Source organism: Schistocerca gregaria, chromosome 1 (genome assembly GCF_023897955.1).
Source record: "Schistocerca gregaria isolate iqSchGreg1 chromosome 1, iqSchGreg1.2, whole genome shotgun sequence".
Classification (NCBI taxonomy): domain Eukaryota; kingdom Metazoa; phylum Arthropoda; class Insecta; order Orthoptera; family Acrididae; genus Schistocerca; species Schistocerca gregaria.
Genome location: NC_064920.1, coordinates 844,387,154 through 844,411,736, shown reverse-complemented (window position 1 = coordinate 844,411,736; position 24,583 = coordinate 844,387,154). Strand labels below are relative to the sequence as shown.

The 24,583-nt window shown below is 41.0% G+C and overlaps 1 protein-coding gene across 1 annotated transcript in view; it reads left to right on the top strand.

Annotated features, from left to right (window-relative positions):
* Positions 1–9,618: 9,618 nt before the first annotated feature.
* Positions 9,619–24,583, top strand: part of LOC126272530 (B-cell CLL/lymphoma 7 protein family member B-A) — a 46,152-nt gene continuing 31,187 nt past the window's right edge. Inside the window, exons 1-2 of the mRNA XM_049975447.1 lie at positions 9,619–9,952; positions 24,144–24,219. Coding sequence (XP_049831404.1) covers positions 9,861–9,952; positions 24,144–24,219 — 168 coding nt within the window. The 5' untranslated portion in view covers positions 9,619–9,860. The remainder of the gene's footprint in view (positions 9,953–24,143; positions 24,220–24,583) is intronic.

Here is a 24,583-nt window from a genome sequence, read left to right as displayed (position 1 = left end):
AGGAAGCTGAATAAGGACCCCACTAACAACGTTCTCAGAACTGTGTCGCAGATAATAAAAAAAGCCCTCCATTGAAGAGAGTGTACAGAAAGGTCTCTGCAATTCGGTTGCGCTACCACCGAGGCTTTATGGATTGCCCAAAATTCATAAAGAAAATGTGCCGTTAAGACCGATACTAAGTGCCATTGGTTCGCCCACCTACTCGTTAGCCAAGTTTTTGACTACGCTGTTAAAATCACATGTGGGCCGTTCGGACTCTTATATAAAGAATTCGACACATTTCATCAGCAGATTGAATGGCATAGTGGTCCAGCCGGAGGACATATTGGGCAGCTTCGATGTGGTATCACTGTTTACCATGGTTCCACTTAATGATGTATTTGGAACAGCTGGGTCGAATTTTTCCTGCCGACATTTCAGAACTGTTTAAGTGTTGTTTGACGACCACATACTTCTAGTGGAATGAACAGTTTTATGAGCAAACGGATGGTGTGACTATGGGAAGCCCCTTAAGTACCGTAATTGCAAACTTCTTTATGGAGAAATTTGATGAACAGGTCTTAGGTACTGCCAGAAAAAAAGAAAAAAAAAGTATGGTTCCGATACGTGGATGACACGTTTGTGCTGTGGAGACATGGTAGGGAGGAACTAAGCAGGTTCCACGAACATCTGAACAGTATAAACTCAAGAATTCAGTTTACAATGGAGGAGGAGGTAGACGGCAAATTACATTTCCTCGATGTGCTTGTTTTTAGAAACGAAAATGGTAGTTTGGGCCACTCAGTATACCGAAAACCCACGCACACGGACCGTTATTTGCACCGGGATTCGAACCACCACCCACAACAGAAGCGAGGTGTTATCAAGACGTTAGCGGACAGAGCTAGAAATATTTGTGACGCTGAGATGGCACATTTTCACAATGCACTAATGAAGAACGGATATTCGTCCGCCGAAATAAAACGTGCGTTGAGGCAGCCACGCAGAAATCATACTGACGTACAGGCTATTGCAAAATCTAAGGTTTTCCTTCCGTTTGTTAAAAATGTAACGGAAAGAATAGGGAGGATCTTGACGAAGCGGAATATTACCGTAATTTACAAGCCCACCAGGAAGATACAGGAATACCTTAAGCCTGCCAAGGACGCTCGCAAACCATTGGGAAAAACCTGGAGTGTATAGGATCCCATGCAGCTGTGATGATGTTTATGTGGGTACCACTCAAAGAACTGTTTCTAAACGTTTGGAAGAGCACAAGGGAAGTTGTAGAAGAGGAGAAACGGAACGATCAGCTGTTGCGGAGCATGCTTTCCAGCCAGGAAACCGCAACATTCGTTTCGAGGAGACGCAGGTACTAGCGGCCACAAGCGGATATTACGAAAGGCTCTGCAGGGAGGCAATCGAAATCGCTAAACACCCAAATAATTTCAACCGAAAGGAGGAGGGCGTGAAATTGAACGGTATATGGATGCCGGTGTTAAAGAAGATGTGTACCACCCGTCCACTACTGGATGATGGCAACGGCGATCGACGGCGACGGACAGCGGCCAATTGCACTGATGTTTTCAAAACACGTGACGTCACGCCGAGGTGCGGGAGCGCGCGGAGACGGAATTAGCGGCAGTCAGTAGCGAGCCAGTGGGTGTGTTGGACCTTCCATCGAGCTACGGACCCTCTTGAAGATATCTCCCGCAGTCGGAGACGAAACGTTGGGAATCGACACAGAAATCGTCAACCGACCACGGCATAACAGCTTGGATAATTATAATGGACATGATATGCTCTGTCTTCATACAGTTTAAACTCTAACTGCGCCTGACAGTCCGTTTGATCACAGATTTTAACTACAATAATGTTATCACAAAACGGTTCTGTAATAGGAGTAAGCACATTTAAAATCTTCTTGCAAAGGAGCGTAACATTTTCGGTGTAATTTATATTGCCTATGTCAGAAACGAGATTGTCCAGGTTCTCCAGTAGTAACCACAAACCAAAGCGTTCGTCGGTTCGTCTCGTCCTCCTCCCTAATAGCTGAGGCGTGCTAAGGACTTTGGAAGAATCCATGTTACCAATGTCAACTACCACAGAAGACTGATCGTTTGCAGTTGTCATGCATCATTTTATACTCTAAATATCCACGATAGCGGCACTTCCGGTCACGTGATTTCCGGTCGTACATGCAGCATAGACCCTAGGTCAATTGCGCTATTTTGTGCAAGTAAGTCTGCTGGACTCTCAGGACCGAGAAAAGCATATAAGTTATGCTCTGTCTGCATACAGTTTTAATTATCTACCTGTAAACTACTTAGAGGTTCTTAACACAGACTCCAAAAAAGACAATATTTGCATTACGCAGAAGTATTACGTTAAAGCAGGAAATTTATTTTTCTCAATCTAGAACCCTGTTCTCCACAATACGGTACGATATAGATATCGCCGAATTGGGACTGGTTCCTGCAAATAATGTTATACCCCAAGTCTTAAGAAAAAGAGTAAATGTATCACACAGACTTAAACCATTCCCCATTAAAGAAATTACTCCTTTAAGTGCAGTTAATGTTTCATGTGGACGAAAAAGGAAACTGGAAATGCATGACATCGAACTAAAGAAAAGAAAACTAGAGTATACAGAGAAGACAGCTGCCATAAAGGAAGAATATAAGCTGCAAATGGAAAAGGAGGAGGCTGTTGCGGATGTGCAGGCCAGGTTTACGTACGTATTTAAACACAGTGTTTGGAAAAATCTCTCTACGAAGAGGGAATACAAAATATTGGCATTTACAGTAAACAGCCATGGAAACTGGTCACGTGTTGGAGTACTGGCCGAAATCAGTGGGGTCGAGAACGTTTACTATATCAAGGGATACACGAAAAATGTGTTTATTAAGCTCTGTTCCCATCTGGATCAGCTTAAAAAAGATGGTTATATTATATCTAAGTGTGGCGAACTAGGTGTTGTGCACCTAGCAACAGAACAGCCATTTGCTGAGTTTAAAACTGATGGAATAACTACATTTAATGGACACTCGTTTGCAAAAGTTGTAAACTTAATGTTCTACACAGAAATCCTGCAAGAATGTGGAGCAGAAGAGATGCCGACATACACACAGGAAGATGTGGAACACTTTAATTGTAGTATCGTGAAGGAGATATCAGGAAAAATTAAAATCCCCGAATGCTCTCGCCTAGAAGAGCTGCAGGAAGGAACAGAGCTAATAGTTAAAGCCATAAAACAAGTATTTTACAAGAAAAAAATTAGATATGTATTAGAATTCGAGAATATACCTTCTCTGTATTTGTCAAATTACTGGTTGGAGGAAGAAATAGATGATCGAGATGTGGATTTAAGTTTTAAGTTAAAAATTAAATTGGACATTATTAAAACTACACCTAAGAAAAATAAAGAAAGAGTTGTTTTGTGTGTGTAGATGCATATGAAAAGGTAATAAATATTTTATATGAGAATTTAGACCTCTCTTATTTGCTAAGCTACCGAAAATCCTAAGACATTTCCCATATACAACGATCTATTTGCCTGTATTTTGGACGTGGAACTGAGCCATTGGATGACCTTGAAAAGTAGTTGAAAGTGTAGCGAACCCCTTTTCGTACCTATGTGAAGACGTGACCTATCGAAGTGCCCTCTAGCGGAGAACTCGTGAACTAGATCAGTTTGTCGATCTGCTGGATCGGAGGCAGTCGTCTCTTGTGGGATGAGAGCCTATATGTGGGATTTAGAAAAGGTAGACTGTTCCAACAGTAGCAGATGTTTCCATGAGATGGGTAACGCATTTTTAAAGCATTTCGTTGGAGGAACTTTATTTGGAGGACTGTGTTCTTTTCCTTATTCATATGTTCCAGGATTAATGCACGTATTTGGAGGACTGTGTTCTTTTTCTTATTCATATGTTCCAGGATTAATGCACGTTTCCAGTCAGCATGTAGGAGGCTATGGGGGCAGTCCTCGGCTGTATGCTTGCAAACTACACTGCTGTTAAACTCATCGCAGTCCAACACCAATAACTCATCGATTGAACACATTCTGCAGGATGGTCTTCAATGGTATATACGTTGTATACGAATATGCTTACGCTGAAGCGAATTGGTGTCAACTGAACGTCTCTTGCGTTTTGGAAGAATGAATGTTTGATGGTAAATAAGCCTGCAGTTTGCACATGCACATGAGCATGTGCTAGTTACAGGATGTATCCTGGTTCCATCCTTCTGCATAACCGAAATCTGCTGAACAGAATTCTTGTACTTATTGCTCAGACACTCCTTCATTATCATACGCTTCCACACCTCATGCAGTGAACTGTGGCTGCAGTCCTCCCTCGAATGTATACATGAAATACCGTTATTGAAGGCTGCTCTATCACCCTCATTCATCTCTATGATCGAACACATGGTGATGGTTTGACAACAACAGCTCAGCAAAGACTAAATGTGCAGGAGAACGGTAACGGTAGTTCAGTGGAGGTAGCACATTTGGCTTTCTTCCTGCCAAAATCAACCATCTTGAATGACGTTACGGTGGCGCTCTCTGGTGGCAGGGGTATGAACTAACACAGTTGGACTGCATACACATGTGCATGATATAAATAATAATAAATATTAATAAATGATAATGAATGTTAATAAATGATTATCAATAATAATAAAGACAAGTATGGTTTGGCATGCATTATCATGTTGGAATTTGAATTTCGCGGATAATTTTTCTGGAGGCTTAGGTTAGTGGACATAGCCCAATTGGTCTATTTTCCAGCCAAAATTTAAAATTCTCGCCATTTTTTCTGAAGGTTAGGTTAGTGGATGTAGCACAATTGGCCTACTTTTCCGCCAAAATCCGCCATCTTGGATGACGTCATGCACTGTTGCCAAGTCTACATGCCGCCATCTTGGATGACGTCCTCGCCGCCATCTTGAATAAGTTTGGAAACAATGCAGCGTGTCGTAGCACATAGTTTGCCCTACTACTCATGGCTTATAACCTCTGGCGGAGTATGGACTGCTGCCTGGTGGCTTTGTCTCTCATCTGAAGATCTGTTCCCTGCAAGGTGCATGCCAGAATAGCTTATGTGTGCTACTGGTTGCTGGCTGAGTAGGCACAATGCCTTGTCACAGCATCCTTCCCCCTCACTCACATACAAAGGGAAGGAGAAGTAGTAACTCATCTCAGTATCTCTGGAAGAGGCTGGGTCCCCACTGGCAGCTGGAGTGCATAGGGGGCTGACATCCACCTTCATCAGAGTTGGTGCTGGTGTAGTGTGTGGAGCAGCTAAGGCCCCTCCAGGGAGCCATGCTGGCGATGACTGGGATGGGCATCATGATGGTAGAGTACTGGACCCAGGAAGAGGACAATGGTGACGCCACAATTAATTTGTGTACTTGTGACACACAGTGCCTTCTTGAAGCATCGCCTTGGCGATGGCCTGGCCCTGAAGACTGGAAACAAACGCAGAATACCAGTGCACGTGGCCTTTCGTGAAGACAAGGGATCTGGAAGAGAGAAACTGTGATGGTTGGACTGCTGAGACCAGGATTGGACGCTAGTGGGATGGATGATAGAAAATTGCGACTGATATGGCCAGCCATGGAGTTTTTCTGCTGGGGTTGACATGTCAAAAAAATGGAATGATAAGAAGCTAGCAAGAGCATAAGGGCCTTATCCATAGGTTGATAGCAGTGTAGCTTGGACAGCTTGGATTTAAAAGTATGGACAAAACATTTGGCTAGTCCATTAGAAGCAGGGTGGAAGGGTGCAGTATGCATCAGGATATGCATCAGCACTATGCCATTTGCTTTACAGAAAGTGGAGAATTCAGTTGGAGCAAAATGAGGACCATTTTCCATGACAATAGTTTCTGTAAGCCCATCAACTGAAAAAATGCTGGACAGGGTTTGAATGGTCTACCCTGCAGGCATGGTAGACATGCATAAGACAGAGGGAAATCCCTGCCAGCCTCTATAGCGGTTAGCTATGAGTACTCCAGGAACGAATTCATGAAATCCAGATGTAACCAGGACTAGAGGCCACAAGTGCCTGGCCAAGGTAAAGAAAACGACATGGAGGTTGCAGCCTGCTTGCTCTGGCAGATTGGGCAGGAGGTAACCATGTGGGTGATCGCTGAATCCATGCCCTGCCAGTAGAGATGTTGGGGGGCAGGCGATTTGTGAACACAGCACCCCAGTACCCGATGTGGAAGAGAGATAAGATGAACTGTTGGAGAGCTATCAGTATCGTGATTCTGGTCTGGTGCTGTGTTTGTCTCCTGGAGCAGGAACATATCGTGGACAGCTCATTCCAGCAGTACCAGTAGACCTGAACCTCTGTGTGTTGCAGCTGCTTGTCATCTGGCGACACCATGCAGAATACCTTGCAGAGCACTCAGTCTTCAGCATGCAGCATGTGACGAGCTTGGTGTCCAATAGGAGGTTATCCATGGCTACATGGGCACTGATGTCCAGATAGAAGCAGACTTTGAGATCTGTGACGAAGGCAGGGTACTGACCCAATTGCAGATGTGATAGGTCAGATTTAGCATGTTATGTTATTGCACTATGTTGAATATCACGTTTATAATTTGAATAAAGTAGACCACTACTGAAGTAAGCCTGCTGTTTTGGTCAGAATATTTGCCAATACTGTGAAAAGAGGGAGTAAGGGTTTGTTGTCTGTGAGCAACGTGAAATGGCAGCTGTCGATATAGCCACAAGACTTTTTAGGTCAAGTATGATTATAAGGTTTATTTTTCTATCCGACTGTAGTTACTCTGTGCAGTGGAGAGAGTTTTAGACACAAATGCAATTGACTGCTCCACACTGGCGGTTATATGTGAACGGACCACCCCAAGCCATAATCTGGTGCATCGGCTGCCAGGATTAGGGGTTGACAAGGTCGTTTCAAATCCTAGAAGGCTTTATCACATGCTGGGGCGTATTGCCAATGGTGATCTTTGTAAAAGAGGAAATCTAATGATTCTGCAATGGCTGCTGCAAGCGGAATAAATTCACAGTAAAGTCTGAGCTACCGCTACACTGATTTCACCTTTCTGGTGTTTGTTGGGGCTGAAAGTTTTTGCACTATCTCAGTTTACTATGAGGTAGGGCGGATGCATTGTGCACTAAAAATGTGACCCAAGTTTCCACTTGGGGAATGAAACAACAGCACTTGTCGTTATTGTATTTGAGGTTTGCCTATTCGACGATTGTGAACAGTATGTGGATGTTGTTAGCCAAATCCTTGTCTACAATGTCATTCAAATAGTTCACTGTGCCTGGCACACTGCAGGTGAGGTCTCAAGGTAGTGCTGAAAAATGGCTGGAGCACTGGCAATGTCAAACGGAAGTCTATTATACTTAAACAGTCGAAAAGAAGTACTGATTATTAAGAAGCATCAGGACTCCTTGACCAACAGAAGCTGAAGATAGACATACCAATTGACAAACATTTTGCTGCTCACGAGACTGGTCATTATGTACTCTACCTTGGAAGTAGGATAAGCAACTATGACAGATTGGGTATAATGATTATGCTGACATCCCTGCAAATGCGCTATGCATTGTTTGGGGAGCCCATTGGCTGTTGGGAAGAGGAGTGAGAATACACTCATCCTGTAACCACTGTAGCTCCAGCTCAAGTTTGTCTCTGAATACAACATTTCTTACTTTGAAGTGCTTCAGAATCACTTAAGGAACAAGAACTATGTGTGCCTCAAAATTTTTGAGAGCTGAGGAAAGTTGCGTGAACACTGAGCTACACTTGGAAAAGAGGTCTTAGGACAGGGGTTGGCGCCAAGTGGTGATAATGGAGGCATATTCGTGGATTTCTGAGCCAAGAGTATTGAGTAGATTCAGGCCTAAGAGAAAGATGGCTCCAGGATTGTGGACAACCAAAATCCTGGCTGTGAGACTGGTTGCATAGTATTGAACTTGGACTGTAAACTGGCTGTTGACTTTAATGATGTCATTGCTATAACTACACAACAGAATGTTAAAGAGTTGAAGGGAAGGGGACCCCATGTGATAATAACACTGCCAAATCTATGATGGTTGTGGAGAACCACCTTATATCTATCTGCAGCTCGATAGGCACATTGTTGATGGCTACCATGAGGCATAGAGATTCTTCTGAGTGGGGAACCACATTGTACGTAGGATATATTCAAGAACAATTCCACCATGTCACCCACCCCTACATCTGAGAGGTCTGTGCATGTACAATTGACATTCATTTTGAGCACTGCTTGGCACACTTCAGCCCTATGTCCAGATTTCATGTAAGTGATGCACTTAACGCGCTTCTAGTGGCACTGGTGTCTCGGGTGACTAATAAAACACTGTATGCAGGAATGGAGCTGTCCAAGGTGGTGTCTGGCTGCTGAGTCGTTACATGCATTGTGTGAATCCTGTCTGAGTGGTGGACATGACTGGGACTGAGGGCAGCATGTTGGTTGGGCAGTAAACACTTGTGATGGGTATCTGCAAGGTTCCTTCAATTTAAAGGGATCTGGTGTAGTCGTTCATTTGGGGAATGCAAGAAAACCAAGTCTAGGACCAAGGAAGCTACTTGTGATTGCTTAAACTGATAATTACTATGCTGGAAAGAGCAGTCGTGGTATAAACCCTGGAGACAGGAGATCGATTTGCGGTAAGACTGTCCATTAAGTTTATGGCAGCTGAAAAACTTGTATTGGGCTGCTGCCACATGCACCTTGTAGTCAAAATATTCTAGCCAACTGCACTTAAATCTGTGATACGGCAGAGTGTGACGTTCCAATTCAGGATTAAGATGTTGCAGAAGATGGTAAATGTCTGGGCAAGTTTATGCCAGAAAGAAAGCGTGCTGCTGGGTATCATATGTAATGCTGTGGCCTAAGATGTGCTTTTTCTTGCATACAATGTATTTTGCCCATACTTTCTTGAAAAACTGTTGGAACGCTGGGGAGGACTGTCCAGAAGCTCATGGCCATGGAATCGATCTGGAAGAGGCAGTTGGAGAGCTCTGGAGGCGACATGAATGAATGTTCCTTCAATTTAAAGGGAGCTGGTGTAGTCGTTCATTGGGGGAATGCACGAAATTCAAGTCCAGGACCAAGCCAAGCCAGCCAATCGATCAGGACTTCGTGGGTGTCCTGCACCTGCTGGAACAATAACAACACCTGGGCAGAGACATCCACCTGTTCCGTCATGCTGGAAGCAACGTGACGGTAAGTGGAACGATAGAAGCCAAAACAGTCTACTTAGGTCAGAGCACACATATGAAACACTGACTTATATATATATATATATATATATATATATATATATATATATATATATATATATATATATATTAATTACCTCATCATCAGCTGATATGTCCACCAATGGCGGTGTTACAGTGGTGATGAATGACCAAAAGACGAATAAATAAACGCTTCTACGACTCGTGGTACTTCGCAGACTCAAAAATTTCTTGCCGATGAATGGTTTAGTACCTTTTCACTGATGGCCTGTGTGAATGCTGCTATTGGAATTGTTTTGTGGAATAGTTCGATGTTACGTTCTGCCAAATTTATATCGATTTTCAGTCGTCCAAACCATACATAAATTACAAATCGTTCTGTCATAATGGTCAAAATCAATAAAAGCAGCTAAACGCAAGCACATTCGTCTGTCCAAAGGTGTTTCGCTGTTGCATATTACTGATCCCTGTATCTATTGGAATGTCTGTGATACCAAGGAATATCCAATATCGAAGTGGTCTCGCTTGTTGTGTACAGTGTTGCTTGTAGTCTGCTGAAGCCAGGGTAGAAGCGGTGATACAAATGCAATCTGGCGCAGCCGACATTAGACTTTGAGCATCATTTTCCAAAATGATGTCGAGATCCGTAAGAGCTGAAACCCGAAGCCGAGCTAAAGATGACATTAAACGTGTCATGCAAGTCGTCGACAAAGTTCGACATTGGTAAGTTGAAAAATGTCTTGTCATTAATCGCGCTTCTGCTGATCAACTTTGACAATACTATCATAACTGAACAAAAGATGTAATTTCGTACCTTAAATTTTTCCTGGTTGGGGAGTTAGTGCCCCAAAAGAGAAAGCGGAAGATAAAAATCTCGGTAATGGCGAAATTTAGTTAGAAATACTTTCAAACATTTTCTCTAATGAGAGGATATTCAGGAAAGTGGTCTCGCTATAAAGAGAGCTTGTGAAAAGATGGTGTAGAGGTAATCGTGAGGTGCATAAGTTTGAGGGTAATGGAAATAACCCTGTATAAGCTCTGCAATGGTAGAAACAGTTTAACATTTATCATTAATTTTACATGACGTATGTGATGCGACGATTTTCTTCCTTTCGTCACAGGTTAGAGTGGTCGGCAACCTTTCGTAATGGATTTTAAACGTCCATTAAGATCTTAAAAGAACGTCAGACTTGAGTTTAGCGTTTACTTCTTTCCACTGCCATAGTTAATTCTGAGTAGGCCTACCTTAAACTTGGTACGACATTCTCCAAGCAAATTACACTCTTGGTATTTCTTGCAGAATTGTACCAGTGCATATAGCAACTGCAGTAATTCACAGTGAACTGGATCATACACAGCTTCATAATTAAAAAAAAAAAAAAAAAAAAGAGCTCTGGCTACCTTTCGTAAATTTGTTCATTAGCCCATCAATGCAATAGATGGAACACAGGTTTATATATAATCGTAGTCATAATGAAAATTGTTGCTTTGGAGAAAATTTAATAGCAAAGGTTGCATTCAGTATTACCTATTCCGGATTATTGGTTTCAACAATTAGGTCTAAGCCTGCCGTCTTCTGCTATGTGAAGTGATGCATTTACTTTAAGTACCTGTACAATCATTATTCGTCATTACAAATGAGAAAAGGAAATTCCGTATTTTCATACGTTTAAAAAAAAAACTTCTTGTAGGTCCTGTTCAATTTTGCTTGTATCACTTATACCGTGTTGACATTCTGTTGGATATTGTGTAGCACACTCCACACATGACTGAAGTTTTTTTAAAGATATAAAATGTAGAATTTCCATTTACTCGTATGTAATGGCTATTATAACACTTTATGTACTGTATGTAAATAAGACTTTACGTATCAGAAGATGGTCTTGACTGTTGAAACTAGTAATCACGAATAACTAGTACTGAATGAATGCCGTCTCGCCTAATAAATTTTCTCCAAAGCTATTATGGATCACTCCTTAGTCTTAATGATTAGAAATTTCAGTCAAATTGTGTTGCATTTTTGTTCAGTAGGCCTAATTCTGGCTGTGAATTTTAAAGTGTTCACATATCACTTTCATTAAACATGTAGTTATTGACAGATGCTGTGAATTACATGGGTGGGCAGTGTACCAGGTAGAGATAGACAAGGTGTGGGTATCATCAAATTGTGTTCACAGAATGTTAGGCAGGTGATACATCCTAGTTAGCTGGGTGCCAGTGCAAGATGGAGCTGTGGCTTTATTTACCACTGTTTGGCAGCAGCCAGATGCTAACATATGATCCCTCCCTTATTGGCCATACAAAAGCGCATAAGAGTGGGGGAGGGGGCAGATTTGCTGTCAACACTATAGTGGAACACAAAAAACCTGCAGAGATGCTAATCTTATGTACCACAAATGTCATAATTAATTGTATTTGAATAGTATTTTGTAGGAAAGTTTGGGACAAACTGACTGAGTAACTTGCACTAAATATCTGAACGTTATCTTTCTATGCAGATTAATATACTGTGAAAAGTATCTAACAGGTGTGTTAGGTTATGCAATGGCAAATACTTCCCTTTCTCAGCTATAAGAAATCGTCAGTAGCCGAGCTGATCACTGTTTATAACAAACATTTATCCTATTTATTTGGCCATTGCTATGTGTTCCTGTTTCAACTTTTCCTAAAATATCTTTTGAAATGTTAGTTTGAGGTGAAGGAAATTTTGTAAACCATTTTCTGGTATTGTTTTCTTGCCTTTCTGTGTGCATTTGATATTTATCAGTAACTTCCAGGTATTTAAGTTATTGCAGTACGTGGGCAAGGAGTATTCTCATGGAAACCTAGGTTGAAGGGACAATTCGTCTTCTGCTGTTGGATAAAGACTTCAGACTCTTCTGTCCAGTGCAGTTCTTTGTTAAAGGCATTTATGTTGCTTCTGTGGTTTTTTTTTCCCTGATGTCTCCTGCTTACCTTCCATTGGGTTGACATCATGGTCTTTCCTCATCTCCTGGAATCCAGCGAAGAATGTACATAGACCAAATTAAGAAAATTGGTAGATATTGTGAGGATAATAAAAAAATTGATGTGGAAATGTATATTTGCGGTAGTACATCTTTCTCTTATGGAATTGAAATAATTGTATGTTGTTATGGGCTAGGAGACGCCGTCTGGGGTGGTTTTACCGACTGGTGTAACTATCACCAGCTGTTATTTGTTCTATTTGGCATCACATTGGTAATTTGTGCATCAGTGAAGATGAGGTGAAGTATGTGGATGTGCTGCAGCTTCGCTTGTAAAGAGTACTCAAAATTAGAAAAAAATGGTGTTGTGCATAACCTCCATTACTTCTTATACAAGAAGTGTGTATGTAATCGGGGGCAAGGGGAGGGCAGTAGTCCCTCACTCATCGTCAGGGGAAAAAATCTTCAGCTCACTTTGTTCCCCCATCTTGTACATACCCTTTCAACATTAACTTGAAGAAAGCCAGACTATGCAGTGGATATTGCTGAGTAGCAAGTGTACCCAGAATCATGAGAGTTGCTATGAACTGCTGTTGAAAGAATTTTGCTAATGAAAGTTTTTGTAGCATAAGGGGCAGTCAAATGAAAACAGGACAAATGGAAAAAATTAAGTAAATTGATTATTTCAAAAGAAATTGCTGTAACTTTTAATAAATTTATCCCACTGAGTAATAAAGTGGTCAGTATGTTTATGGAACCGTATTTGTTGTTGCCTACAGAACCGTGACTGTACCCAGGTGTGCACATCTGTGTCAGAAACAAATGGCACAAAGGTTTTTCATCAGGGCCCTCAAAACATGGAATGAGATTGAGACTGCACCAAATAGAAGTGTTGATATTTTTTAAAATGTTTAAAAAAATCATTATCGGCCCTCAATATATATAAAAAAGCCTATATATCAATGAAAAAATAACACTATACCTGCCTACAAAAATATTGGCTGCACATTGTAAATATACTGCTGGTTTTAGAGCTGTATGTTTAAGTATTGATTTATTATTAGGTATTTTGTGCATCAACAAGCTAGCAGCTTACCTATCCCCCCTTATAGCAAAAATTTAAAGGGCAATGCACGTTCACACTTAGTGACAACCACTTTGCTGACAATGGTAACTGCATGCGGCACAATGAAAGGCATCAAAAGGATCTGTCGTACTTTTTCGTCACATCAGTTTTGTCTGGGAAGTCTGAAACACTTCCCAGTTCTTTTCATTTTGCCATTGTGGTGACGGTAAATGTTGCAGTTTCTGTTGGTAGTGCTGATTGTCAGCTTTTTCCCACAGAAATCTCCACCCACAATAAAGATCTATCTTGTCATTTAGATTTTTGTTTCTTATTACAACTGCTACACTGTTCCTTCACATTGTAAATCTTGGTATTCCGTTCACAACACCACTCCTGAGTGCAATTGGACTTACTTTGTACCTCATAAATTGCTTTACACATCAAAGAGAAAGATTGGAAGTAGTAAGACTCCTTCACACAGTGAAAGTCAAATTATATTCTACTAAAATTTCAAACGAACAACTTTGAATATTTAATGACAATTCTGAAAAAATATGAAATAAAGATATTGGCACTCAATATTGCCAGTTTAATATTGTTATATTAGGGAAATACCGTCACACACACACACACACACACACACACACACACACACACACACACACACACAATGTCTATATGCCGATATTCTTATGTAGTGGACTCTCAGCAGCCTTGGCAATGTGGGTGAGACCATGGTATTGAGAATCAGCTGAAATCACTAAAATTGAACAAAGCTCCAGGACACGAAGGCATCCCTATCAGATTATACAGGGTGAGTCACCTAATATTACCGCTGGATATATTTCGTAAACCACATCAAATACTGACAAATCGATTCCACAGACCGAACGTGAGGAGAGGGGCTAGTGTAATTGTTTAATACAAACCATACAAAAATGCATGGAAGTAAGTTTTTTAACACAAACCTACATTTTTAAAATGGAACCCCATTAGTTTTGTTAGCACATCTGAACAGATAAACAAATACGTAATCAGTGCCGTTTGTTGCATTGTAAAATGTTAATTACATCCGGAGATATTGTAACCTAAAGTTGACGCTTGAAACCTCCGACGCTCAGTTGCGTGTTGTAACAAACACGGGCCACGGTCGGTGAGCAGCAGCTGCAGGGACATGTTTACGATGATGACCGTGTTTACAAGTGTGGCTGTAGTGCACTGTTGTGGTTTGGTCTAGCTGTTGCAGTGTGTGCATGTAGCGCTTGCTGCTATTGTTATTCTGCATTTCTCTCTGCACACAGACCAACTGTAGTACATCATGTTACCAGACGTCTGCGATAGCGTAGTGTTGTAGGAACTGTGACCATGATGTATTCGAACTCTGAAAATGCGGAGATGATACTCATCTATGGCGAGTGTCTACGAAATGCAGCTGAAGCCTGCAGGGTGTATGCGGAACGGTACCCGGACAGAGAGCATCCAACGTGCCGCACATTGCAAAACATCTACCGCCAACTATAGCAACAGGTATGGTCATAGCATGCAAACGGGTCTTTAACAGGCCCGTCACAGGAGAAGCGGGTGCAGTTGGTGTGTTAGCTGCTGTTGCCATGAACCCGCACATGAGTACATGGGACATTGCGAGAGCTGGTGGACTGAGTCAAAGTAGTGTCATATGCATACTGCATCGTCACCGCTTTCACCCGTTTCATGTGTCGCTACATGAGCAATTACATGGTGATGACTAATCATCGAGTGCAATTCTGTCAATGGGCATTAACAGAGAATGCGTTGCAGTTCTACCTGTTTACCGATGAAGCTGGTTTCACAAACCACGGGGCAGTGAATCTACGGAACATGCATTACTGGTCCGTGGACAATCCTCGCTGGCTCAGACAGGTAGTGTGACAGCGACAGTTGACTGTGAATGTATGGTTTGGAATCATTGGCGACCACCTCATTAGTCCACACTTCATTGCAGGGGCCCAAACAGCTGCAACATACATCGCGTTTCTACAGAATGATCTGCAAATGTTGCTCGAAAATGTCCCACTGGAAACGCGTCAACGCATGTGGTATCAGCATGATAGTGCACCTGCACATTCCGCTATTAACACTAGGCTGACACTCGACAGGATGTTCGACGGGCGTTTCATAGGACGTGGACGACGCGTAAATTGGCCAGCCCATTCTCCTGATCTTACACCTCTGAACTTCTTTCTGTGGGGTACATTAAAGGAGAATGTGTACCGTGATGTGCCTACAACACCAGAGGATATGAAACAACGTACTGTGGCAGCCTGCGGCGACATTACACCAGATGTACTGTGGCATGTAAGACATTCATTATGCTATAGATTACAATTGTGTGCAGCAAATGATGGCCACCACATTGAACATCTATTGGCCTGACATGTCGGGACACACTCTATTCCAGTCCGTAATTGAAAACGGAAACCACGTGTGAACATGTACCTCACCCCTCATGGTAATGTACATGTGTGTCAGTGAAAAAGACCAATAAAAAGGTGTTAGCATGTGGACGTAATGTGCTGTTCCAGTCTCTTCTGTACCTAAGGTCCATCACTGTTCCCTTTGGATCCCTATGTAATTCGGTGCTCTCAGGTACACGTGATCGAACAGCGGAGGAGTGGTACTCGAGCGTCAACTTTAGGTTATAGTATCTCCGGATGTAATTAACATTTTACAATGCAACAAACGGCACTGATTACGTATTTGTTTATATGTTCAGATGTGCTAACAAAACAAAAGGGGTTCCATTTATTTAAAAAATGTAGGTTTGTGTTAAAAAACATACTTCCGTGCATTTTTATGGTTTGTATTAACCAATTACACTAGCCCCTCTCCTCACGTTCGGTCTGTGGAATCGATTTGTCAGTATTTGATGTGGTTTACGAAATATATCCAGCGGTAATGTTATGTGACTCACCCTGTATACAGAATTTGTGGTAGTTAGCCCCCCTTAACCATAACACATCAAAGATCCCTCGAACAGAAAATTGTGCCTCTGGCTGTAGGAGAGCACAGGTCACGCCGATCTAAAAGGACAGTAGAAGTGACCCACAAAACTATTGTCCAATATACATGACGTCCATTCACTGTAGAATCTTAGAACATATTCTGAACTTGACATAAATGATCTTTCATGTCAGCCAGCATGGATTCTGAAAATACTGATCCTGGTGAAAATAACTCACTTTTTTCACCTGATGAACTGAATAATTTTGATTGAGTAGTGAGGTATGTGCAGCATTTCTAGATTTTGGAGAGTCATTTGACTCAATACCACTTCTACACATTTTATCGAAAGTGCTATCATATTGAGGTATCATGCAAAATTTCTAATGAAATAGAGGTTTTTTTGGTAGGGAGCATACAGCATGTTATGTTGGAGGGAGTTGTCGAGAGATTTAAAAGTAACTTCGGATGTGCCCCAGGCAAGTGCTTTGGAACCCTTGCTGTCCATGTTGTATATTAATGACCCTGCAGACCGTATTAATAGTGTGGGATTCAGATTGGATGTTTAAGGATTTTCCTGCTGACAAGACTGGTGATGTGCCAGAGAAGCTGAATAGTGGACAGTAGTTTAGTGTGTTCATGGAGAAACAATATTCATTTGGGTGGGGGGGGGGGGGGGGGGAGAAACAACAAGAGTTTGTTGCGTAAGTTATTTTCTTTTGCCAGTTCAGTACCAAAATTTACTACCAGGAGATTAATAAATAGCTCTTCCTGGAGGTCAGAAGTGTTTTTTCCTCAATTGTTTCTTACAGTAGTAATCTCTGGATTTTTGTAGATGATGTAGTTGTCTGTAATGAAGTATTGTGTGGAAAAACCCATATAAATATTCAAAACAGATTCCAAGACTTACCAAGCGGGAAAGCGCCACACACACACACACACACACACACACACACACACACACACACACACACACACACACACACACAGAATTTCCAGCTTTTGCAGCCGACGGTTGCTTCTTCAGGAAAGAGGGAAGGAGAGGGAAAGACGAAAGGATGTGGGTTTTAAGGGAGAGGGTAAGGAGTCATTCCAATCCCGGGAGCGGAAAGACTTACCTTAGGGGAAAAAAGGACAGGTGTACACTCGCACGCTCACACACACACACACACACACACACACACACACACACACACACACACACACACACACACACACACACAAGCAGACATTTGTAAAGGCAAAGAGTTTGGGCAGAGATGTCAGTCAAGGTAGAAGTGCAGAGGCAAAGATGTTGTTGAAAGACAGGTGAGGTATGAGTGGCAGCAACTTGAAATTAGCGGAGATTGAGGCCTGGCAGAAGCTTTACAAATGTCTGCTTGTCTGTGTATGTCCGGATGGATATGTGTGTGTGTGCGCGAGTGTACACCTGTCCTTTTTTTTTTCCCCCTAAGGTAAGTCTTTCTGCTCCCGGGATTGGAATGACTCCTTACCCTCTCCCTTAAAACCCACATCCTTTAGTCTTTCCCTCTCCTTCCTGAAGAAGCAACCATCGGCTGCGAAAGCTAGAAATTCTGTGTGTGTGTGTGTGTGTGTGTGTGTGTGTGTGTGTGTGTGTGTGTGTGTGTGGAGGGGGGGGCGGAGGAGGACTAACAGAGGTTATTCAGTGCATACAAAGGAGGACAACGAGAATGGGTGCAGGTTTGTTTCTCTCAAGGGAAATGATCATGAGATGGTGAAAGAAATAATGGCAAATGCTTGAATATAAATGTAAACTGAAACTTGAAAGCTTACTTTCAAGAATGGATGTAAATACACTTCTTAACAGTTAGAAATTACATTTGTTTATTTATTTCATTTTATTTATTGTTCTGTGGGACCAAATTAAGGAGAAGTCTCCATGGTCATGGAACGAGTCAATACATGAAACTAAACACGATAGTAGAAACAGATAAAATGAAATACAAGAAACGTATTCAGGTGACAATTCGTAAGTTTAAATAAAGAAAATCAACAATGTAACACTGGAATTTGCTTAATTTTTCAGCTCTTCCAGGAGCACCTTGACAAAATAGGAGTGAGCCATGAGGAAACTCTTCAGTTTAGATTTAGAAGTGTTTGGGCTACTGCTAAGATTTTTGAGTTCTGCTGGTAGCTTATTGAAAATGGATGCAGCAGAATACTGCACTCTTTTCTGCACAAGAGTCAAGGAAGTGCATTCCACACGCAGATTTGATTTCTGCCTAGTATTAACCGATTGAAAGCTGCTAACTCTTGTGAATAAGCTAATATTGCTAACAACAAACGACATTAAAGAAAATATATACTGTGAGGGCAATGCCAGAATTCCCAGGCTATTGAATAGGTGTCGACAAGAGGTTCTCGAACTTACACCACATATAGCTTGAACAGCCCATTTTTGAGCCAAAAATACCCTTTTGAATCAGAAGAATCATCCCAAAAAATAATACCATATGACATAAGCGTATGAAAATATGCGAAGTAGACTACTTTTCGTGTTGAACTGTCACTTATTTCAGATACTGTTCTAATGGTAAATAAAGCAGCATTTAGTTTCTGAACAGGATCCTGAACATGGGCTTTTCACAACAGCTTACTAACTATCCTAACGCCTAGGAACTTGAACTGTTCCGTCTTGCTTATAATATGCCCATTCTGTCTGATCAAAATATCAGTTCTTGTTGAACTGTAAGTTAGAAACTGTAAAAATGAGTCTTACTGTGATTTAGCATGAGATTATTCTCCACAAGCCACGAACTTATTTCATGAACTAAATTATTTGATAATGTTTCAATATTACACACAAGATCATTCACTACCAAGCTGGTGTCATCAGCAAACAGAAATATTTTTGAATCACCTGTAATACTAGAAGGCATATGATTTATATAAATAAGAAACAGCAGCAACCCCAGCACTGACCCTTGGGGAACTCCCCACTTAAGTGCCCCATTGGGACTGAACATCACTGCCACTCTCAATATTGCGGAGAATTACCTTCTGCTTTCTGTTCTTAAAGTAAGAGGTGAACCAATTGTAAGCTATTCCTCTTACTCCATAATGGTCCAACTTCTGCAGTAATATTTTGTGGTCAACATAGTCAAAAGCCTTCGTTAAATCAAAGAAAACACCTAGCGTTTGCAACCTTTTATTTAATCCGTCCAAAACCTCATGGAGAAAAGAAACTACAGCATTTTCATTTGTAAAGCATTCCTAAAACCAAACTGTACATTTGACAGCAAATTATGTGAATTTAAATGCGCCAGTAACCTTGCATATACAACCTTCTCGATAAGTTTGGCAAACACCGATGGCATAGAAATAGGTCTATAATTGTCAACATTATCCCTGTTGCCCTTTTTATAAAGTGGCTTCACTACCGAATACTTTAATCTGTCAGGAAACTGACCACTCCGAAAGGAAAAGTTACAGATATGGCTAAGTACTGGGCTAACATACATAGAACAATACTTCAGTATTCTGCTACATACCCTGTCATATCCACGAGAGTTCTTGATCTTTAGTGATTTAATTATTAACTCAATCTCCCTCTTGTTAGTATCATGGAGGAGCATTACAAGTAACAGTCTTGGAACACTTTTTTCTACGAGCGCTATATGATTCCCTGTTGGGACTAGGTTTCTGTTTAGTTCACCTTCTATATTCAGAAAGTGATTATTAAATACTGTACATATATGGGACTTATCAGTAACAGACATTCCCACTATGCAGTGATTCTATATCCTCGACCTGTCTTTGCAGACCAGCCACTTCCTTTACGACTGACCATATGGTTTTAATTTTATCCTGAGACTTAGCTATTCTATCTGCATACCACATAATTTTTGCCTTTCTAATAACTTTTTTAAGCAACTTACAATACTGTTTGTAATGGGCTGCTGCATTTAGATTTTGACTGTTTTTTAACGTTTTGATATAATTGCCACTTTGTTTTACAGGACATTCTTATCCCTCTAGTCAGCCACCCAGGCTGCCTGTTTGTGCTAGTACCCTTTTTTTGAACGTTCTATTAAAAAGCAACTTTCAAAGAGCACAAGAAAAGTCTTGAGGAAAGCATTATATTTATCGTCTACTGTATCAGCACTGTAAACATCTTGCCACTCTTGTTCCTTGATAAGGTTTACAAAAGTCTCTACAGCAACTCGATCAGCTTTCCTAAAAAGTTGATAACTATATTTAACATGTGTTGCAGCACAAAAATCTTTTGGGGTTAAAATTTGTGGATCGTGATCTGAAAGGTCATTCATTTTTTTGCTAACAGAATGCCCTTCTAGTAATGAGGAATGAACAAAAATGTTGTCTATGGTTGTTCTACTGTTTTCTTGCACTCTCGTTGGAAAGAATACGGTTTGCATAAGATTATATGAATTAAGGAGGTCTACCAGCATCCCTTTCCTTGCACAATCACTTATACAATTAATATTGAAGTCACCACATATAACTAACTTTTTGTATTTCCTATAAAGTGAACAAAGAACCTCCTCTAGCTTTAGCAAAAATGTTGTGAAATTGGAGTCTGGGGATCTATAAATAACGGAAGTTTAACTCCACTAAATTTAACCACACCTGCACAACATTCAAACACCTTTTCAGTACAGTACTTTGAAACATCAATTGACTCATGGGATACCGTTTTACACACACATGGCTACTCCCCCACACCGCAAAGAGCTCCTAGAAAAGCTGCCAGCCAACTTGTATCTTGGTGAAGGAAGCCTCTGAATTATTTCCTTATTTAAGAAGTGTTCAGGTATACCAATAATTTGAGTCAACATCTATAAGCAGTTCACTAACTTTCTCTAATAGCTTGTATATTTTGATGAAATATACTAATTCCCTCATTAATCGGATACCTATGCTTTGTCGAAAGTGGTTTGTTCGTTAGAGAGACTTCCCTTAAGCAGGAATACCTGTCAGCTGACTTCAGTCTAAAAAAAGATGCAGCTCTAACACCCACTAGTACAGGAATTTTCCCCCACCTATGCTGTCACCTATAAGCTTTGCCAACCTCCCCTTTCCATACCTGTTGAGGTGCAGGCCATGTCTAGTGAAACAGGTCCTGCTGATAGACTCCACCGACACCACTGAAATGACTCGTGCTTTGTCATCAGCGAACCCCCAAGTCTCATGTTATTACGCCTCATGGCTGTATTAAGATGAGGCCAATCGTGACGCTGAAACAGTTCCACGGAATGCACATTCGTGTTGCCAGTCTGAGTGGCTATCTTTTCCAGGTCACTGTCATACTCCCCATCCCTATCAATACTATTACCAGCCCCACCCACAATCTCTACCTGTTGCTTCTCATGTGTAGTTTTTTATAGCAGAGCTGATGGTCATTAAGAAAGGCCTATGTTTTATTAAACAGACCTCTGTCAACAGTGTTAGCATGTGATTTCTGCTGCTCATGTTGTTCTTTCTGACTGTATTCATACTACCTGTTCTGTTTTCTTTCTCGAGTCCCAAGTCATGTTGTTATCCCAGGGAATGAACTGGCTGGCTGTTCGGTTAGAGGATTCCAGGTACAGATTTGCAGATGCAGATAAGATCTCTTAATCACTTGCAGGGGAACATCTGGTCTGCTGTTACCCCCTTGATAAACTCCGCACTATCAAGGAGATTGCAGCTACATGGTCCTCCTCCTTCCTTTCCTCTTGGAAGAGCTCCACCATTCGTCATAACAGATTAAAACACAATTTTATCATACATAGTGGGCCATTCCTCACATTGTAGTTGTGCATCCTTACAGATAGTAATTCAGGTCCCGAAGAAATCCCCCCCTCCTTTTGGCTTTGTGCCATACTCGGTTTTCCAGATTGAGTTGGTTCGTAGTTTCCTTTGAGAAAGTGGTTTCTATCCTCAGATTGAATATTTTAAACTGTTTTTGGGGCAGGGGTCAGAGGGCTAGGACATCTCCAGCCACATGCTTAACCCGGGAGTCCTTGAGACTCGCCTTAGCAAGCCATCTTTGTTAGACTTCTTTCGCTCTGTTTTAATTGCTTTTAGGTGTGATTGGTCCCATTTTTTTCCGATGAACCTTATGGATCATACATACTAGCTGCTGATGAAAGTACAGTTGAACAAGTTTTTGTGTTTTCTCGCAGTGAGTGGGCTCTGTTCTCATCTTTAACACTTAGACAGATTGAGGGTAGGATAGTTGAGAGGGACACCTTCCATTGTATGCTGAGCTCAGAGCTACACTAGTTTGTTTCCCACCCACTTCCTAATGTGGTTTTCTCTATCAACTTATTTTACGATTATTGTTCCAACTGCTTACATTTTTATTTCTTTATCTTTTTAGTGATTTTACTTACAGTATGACAAATCTGCAAGTGAGAATGCTGTGTTTATTTTATTATTGTCATAGCCTTTCTTTAGATTGGTGAGAGATCAGATATGGGTGAGTTTTGACTCAGCACCGATGAGCCTTGGGGAGCCCTTTTCTGCTCTAATCTGCATACTGCTTCCTACCTCAATATTTCTTTTAGTGCCTCAGTTTTACAACCCCTACATAATATCACTGTTTGATCAAATTTCTAGCTGATGCCATTTATCCCAGATTGACTCTTGATCGAGGGACTGATGGCCTTGCTGTTTAGTCCCTTAACCCACCCAGCTCTTTTCAGATAAAGAAAGCTTTGGTCCTGAAGACAGCATTTGCCTGTATGCTTTTACTTGTGTTGATTATTGTGCTGTCTGTAAGGTCTTTATCATTACTTTGGATGTAACGTTATTTTGGATAATGCATTAAGTTTTCTTACATAAGATTGTGTTATGAATAAAACTGATTGATGTGCCTAAGGCCTGATCAATAAAGTAGGATTTCTAAACTAAGGATTTTGTAAATGATGGCCCAGGAGCCTTACAAACAGCTCTCTCTCTCTCTCTCTCTCTCTCTCTCTCTCTCTCTCTCTCTCTCTCTCTCTCTTAATCTTCAGTCATTAGTATCAGTTCTTTGAACATTTATAGACACTATTTTTTATGTTTTCAGCTGTGATATATACAAGGTGAGTCAGGAGGAAAATACATGCTTTGAGGGTTTATAGTATTGGTGATTCTGAACAAAATAGTTTGTATGGACGCATGCCCTATTCCGAGTGGTTTCAGAGAGAGAACGCATTTAATGACTTTTGTACATTTTTCTTGAATAACTTGAAAACTGCAATCTCCAGCGAAAACTTGTCGCAGTGCAAAATTAAACTATATTAAATTTCCTACAAAAAGGTCCTGTTCATTTTTTCTGTAGAGCTAATGGTTTGCACAAAGAGAGCGCGAGAAAGTTGAAAAACTTGCTCGACACACATGCACAGTAGCTCACATAGTTTTTGTAGGCCAATTTGAGGTAGTTTCCTGACTGCTAGACCACAAGTGTCCTGTGTCAAACTGTCTCAGCATGCTACTTCAAACTGGCCTACAAAAACTGTGTAAACTACAGTGCATGCGCGTTGTGTTTTTCAGCATTCTCACGCTCTCTCCGCACAAACCATTAGTTCTAGAGGGAAAAAAATGAATGGGGCCTTTTTTGTAAGAAATTTAGAGGTCCGCCCGGCGCACAGTTTTAATCTGCCAGGAAGTTTCATATCAGTGCACACTCCGCTGCAGAGTGAAAATCTCATTCTGGAAATTTAATATAGTTTAATTTTTTACTGCGACAAGTTTTCACTGGAGAGTGTGGTTTTCAAGTTATTCAAAAAAAAAGATACAAAAGTGATATTAAATGCATTTTGTCTCTGACTGCATTTGGAGTAGGGCATATGTCCACATGAAGTTTTTTGTTCAGAATCACTAATACTATCACCCCTCAAAGCATGTACCTTAACTCCTGACCCACCCTGTATTTGTGAATGCTGTTAGAATAAACTTCTGTGTGATTTGTTTATAGGGAAAAGAAATGGGTGACTATAGGAGACACAACTATGAAAATCTACAAATGGGTTCCAGTTTCCAGTAGTGAACAGGTAGGTACACTAAATTCTGTTGCTTTATGCAAGTTTATTAATAAGCATTTAAGGTGGTCTATTAAAATAAGTGCTGTTATATTGGTAACTAATACTACAAGGCAGGTAAACAATTTACAACTTGAAAGTAATTCCACACATCTTCTTACTCATTTCTCTGTTGGCAGGTGATTCTCAAAGTTTGTGTTTCCCCACAGTAATGTTAGTAAGACCCTTTCTTTGTAGTGTTTCTCACCTTGGAGAATTTGTGGTTTCATGTCAATTAATAGATAAGCTTGGTGTCCATTAGTCAGGGTGGTAAGACTGTGATAGTTTTTTATTGAAGCAGACATGACTGATGTTGATGTGTTTTCTGAAACTCCTT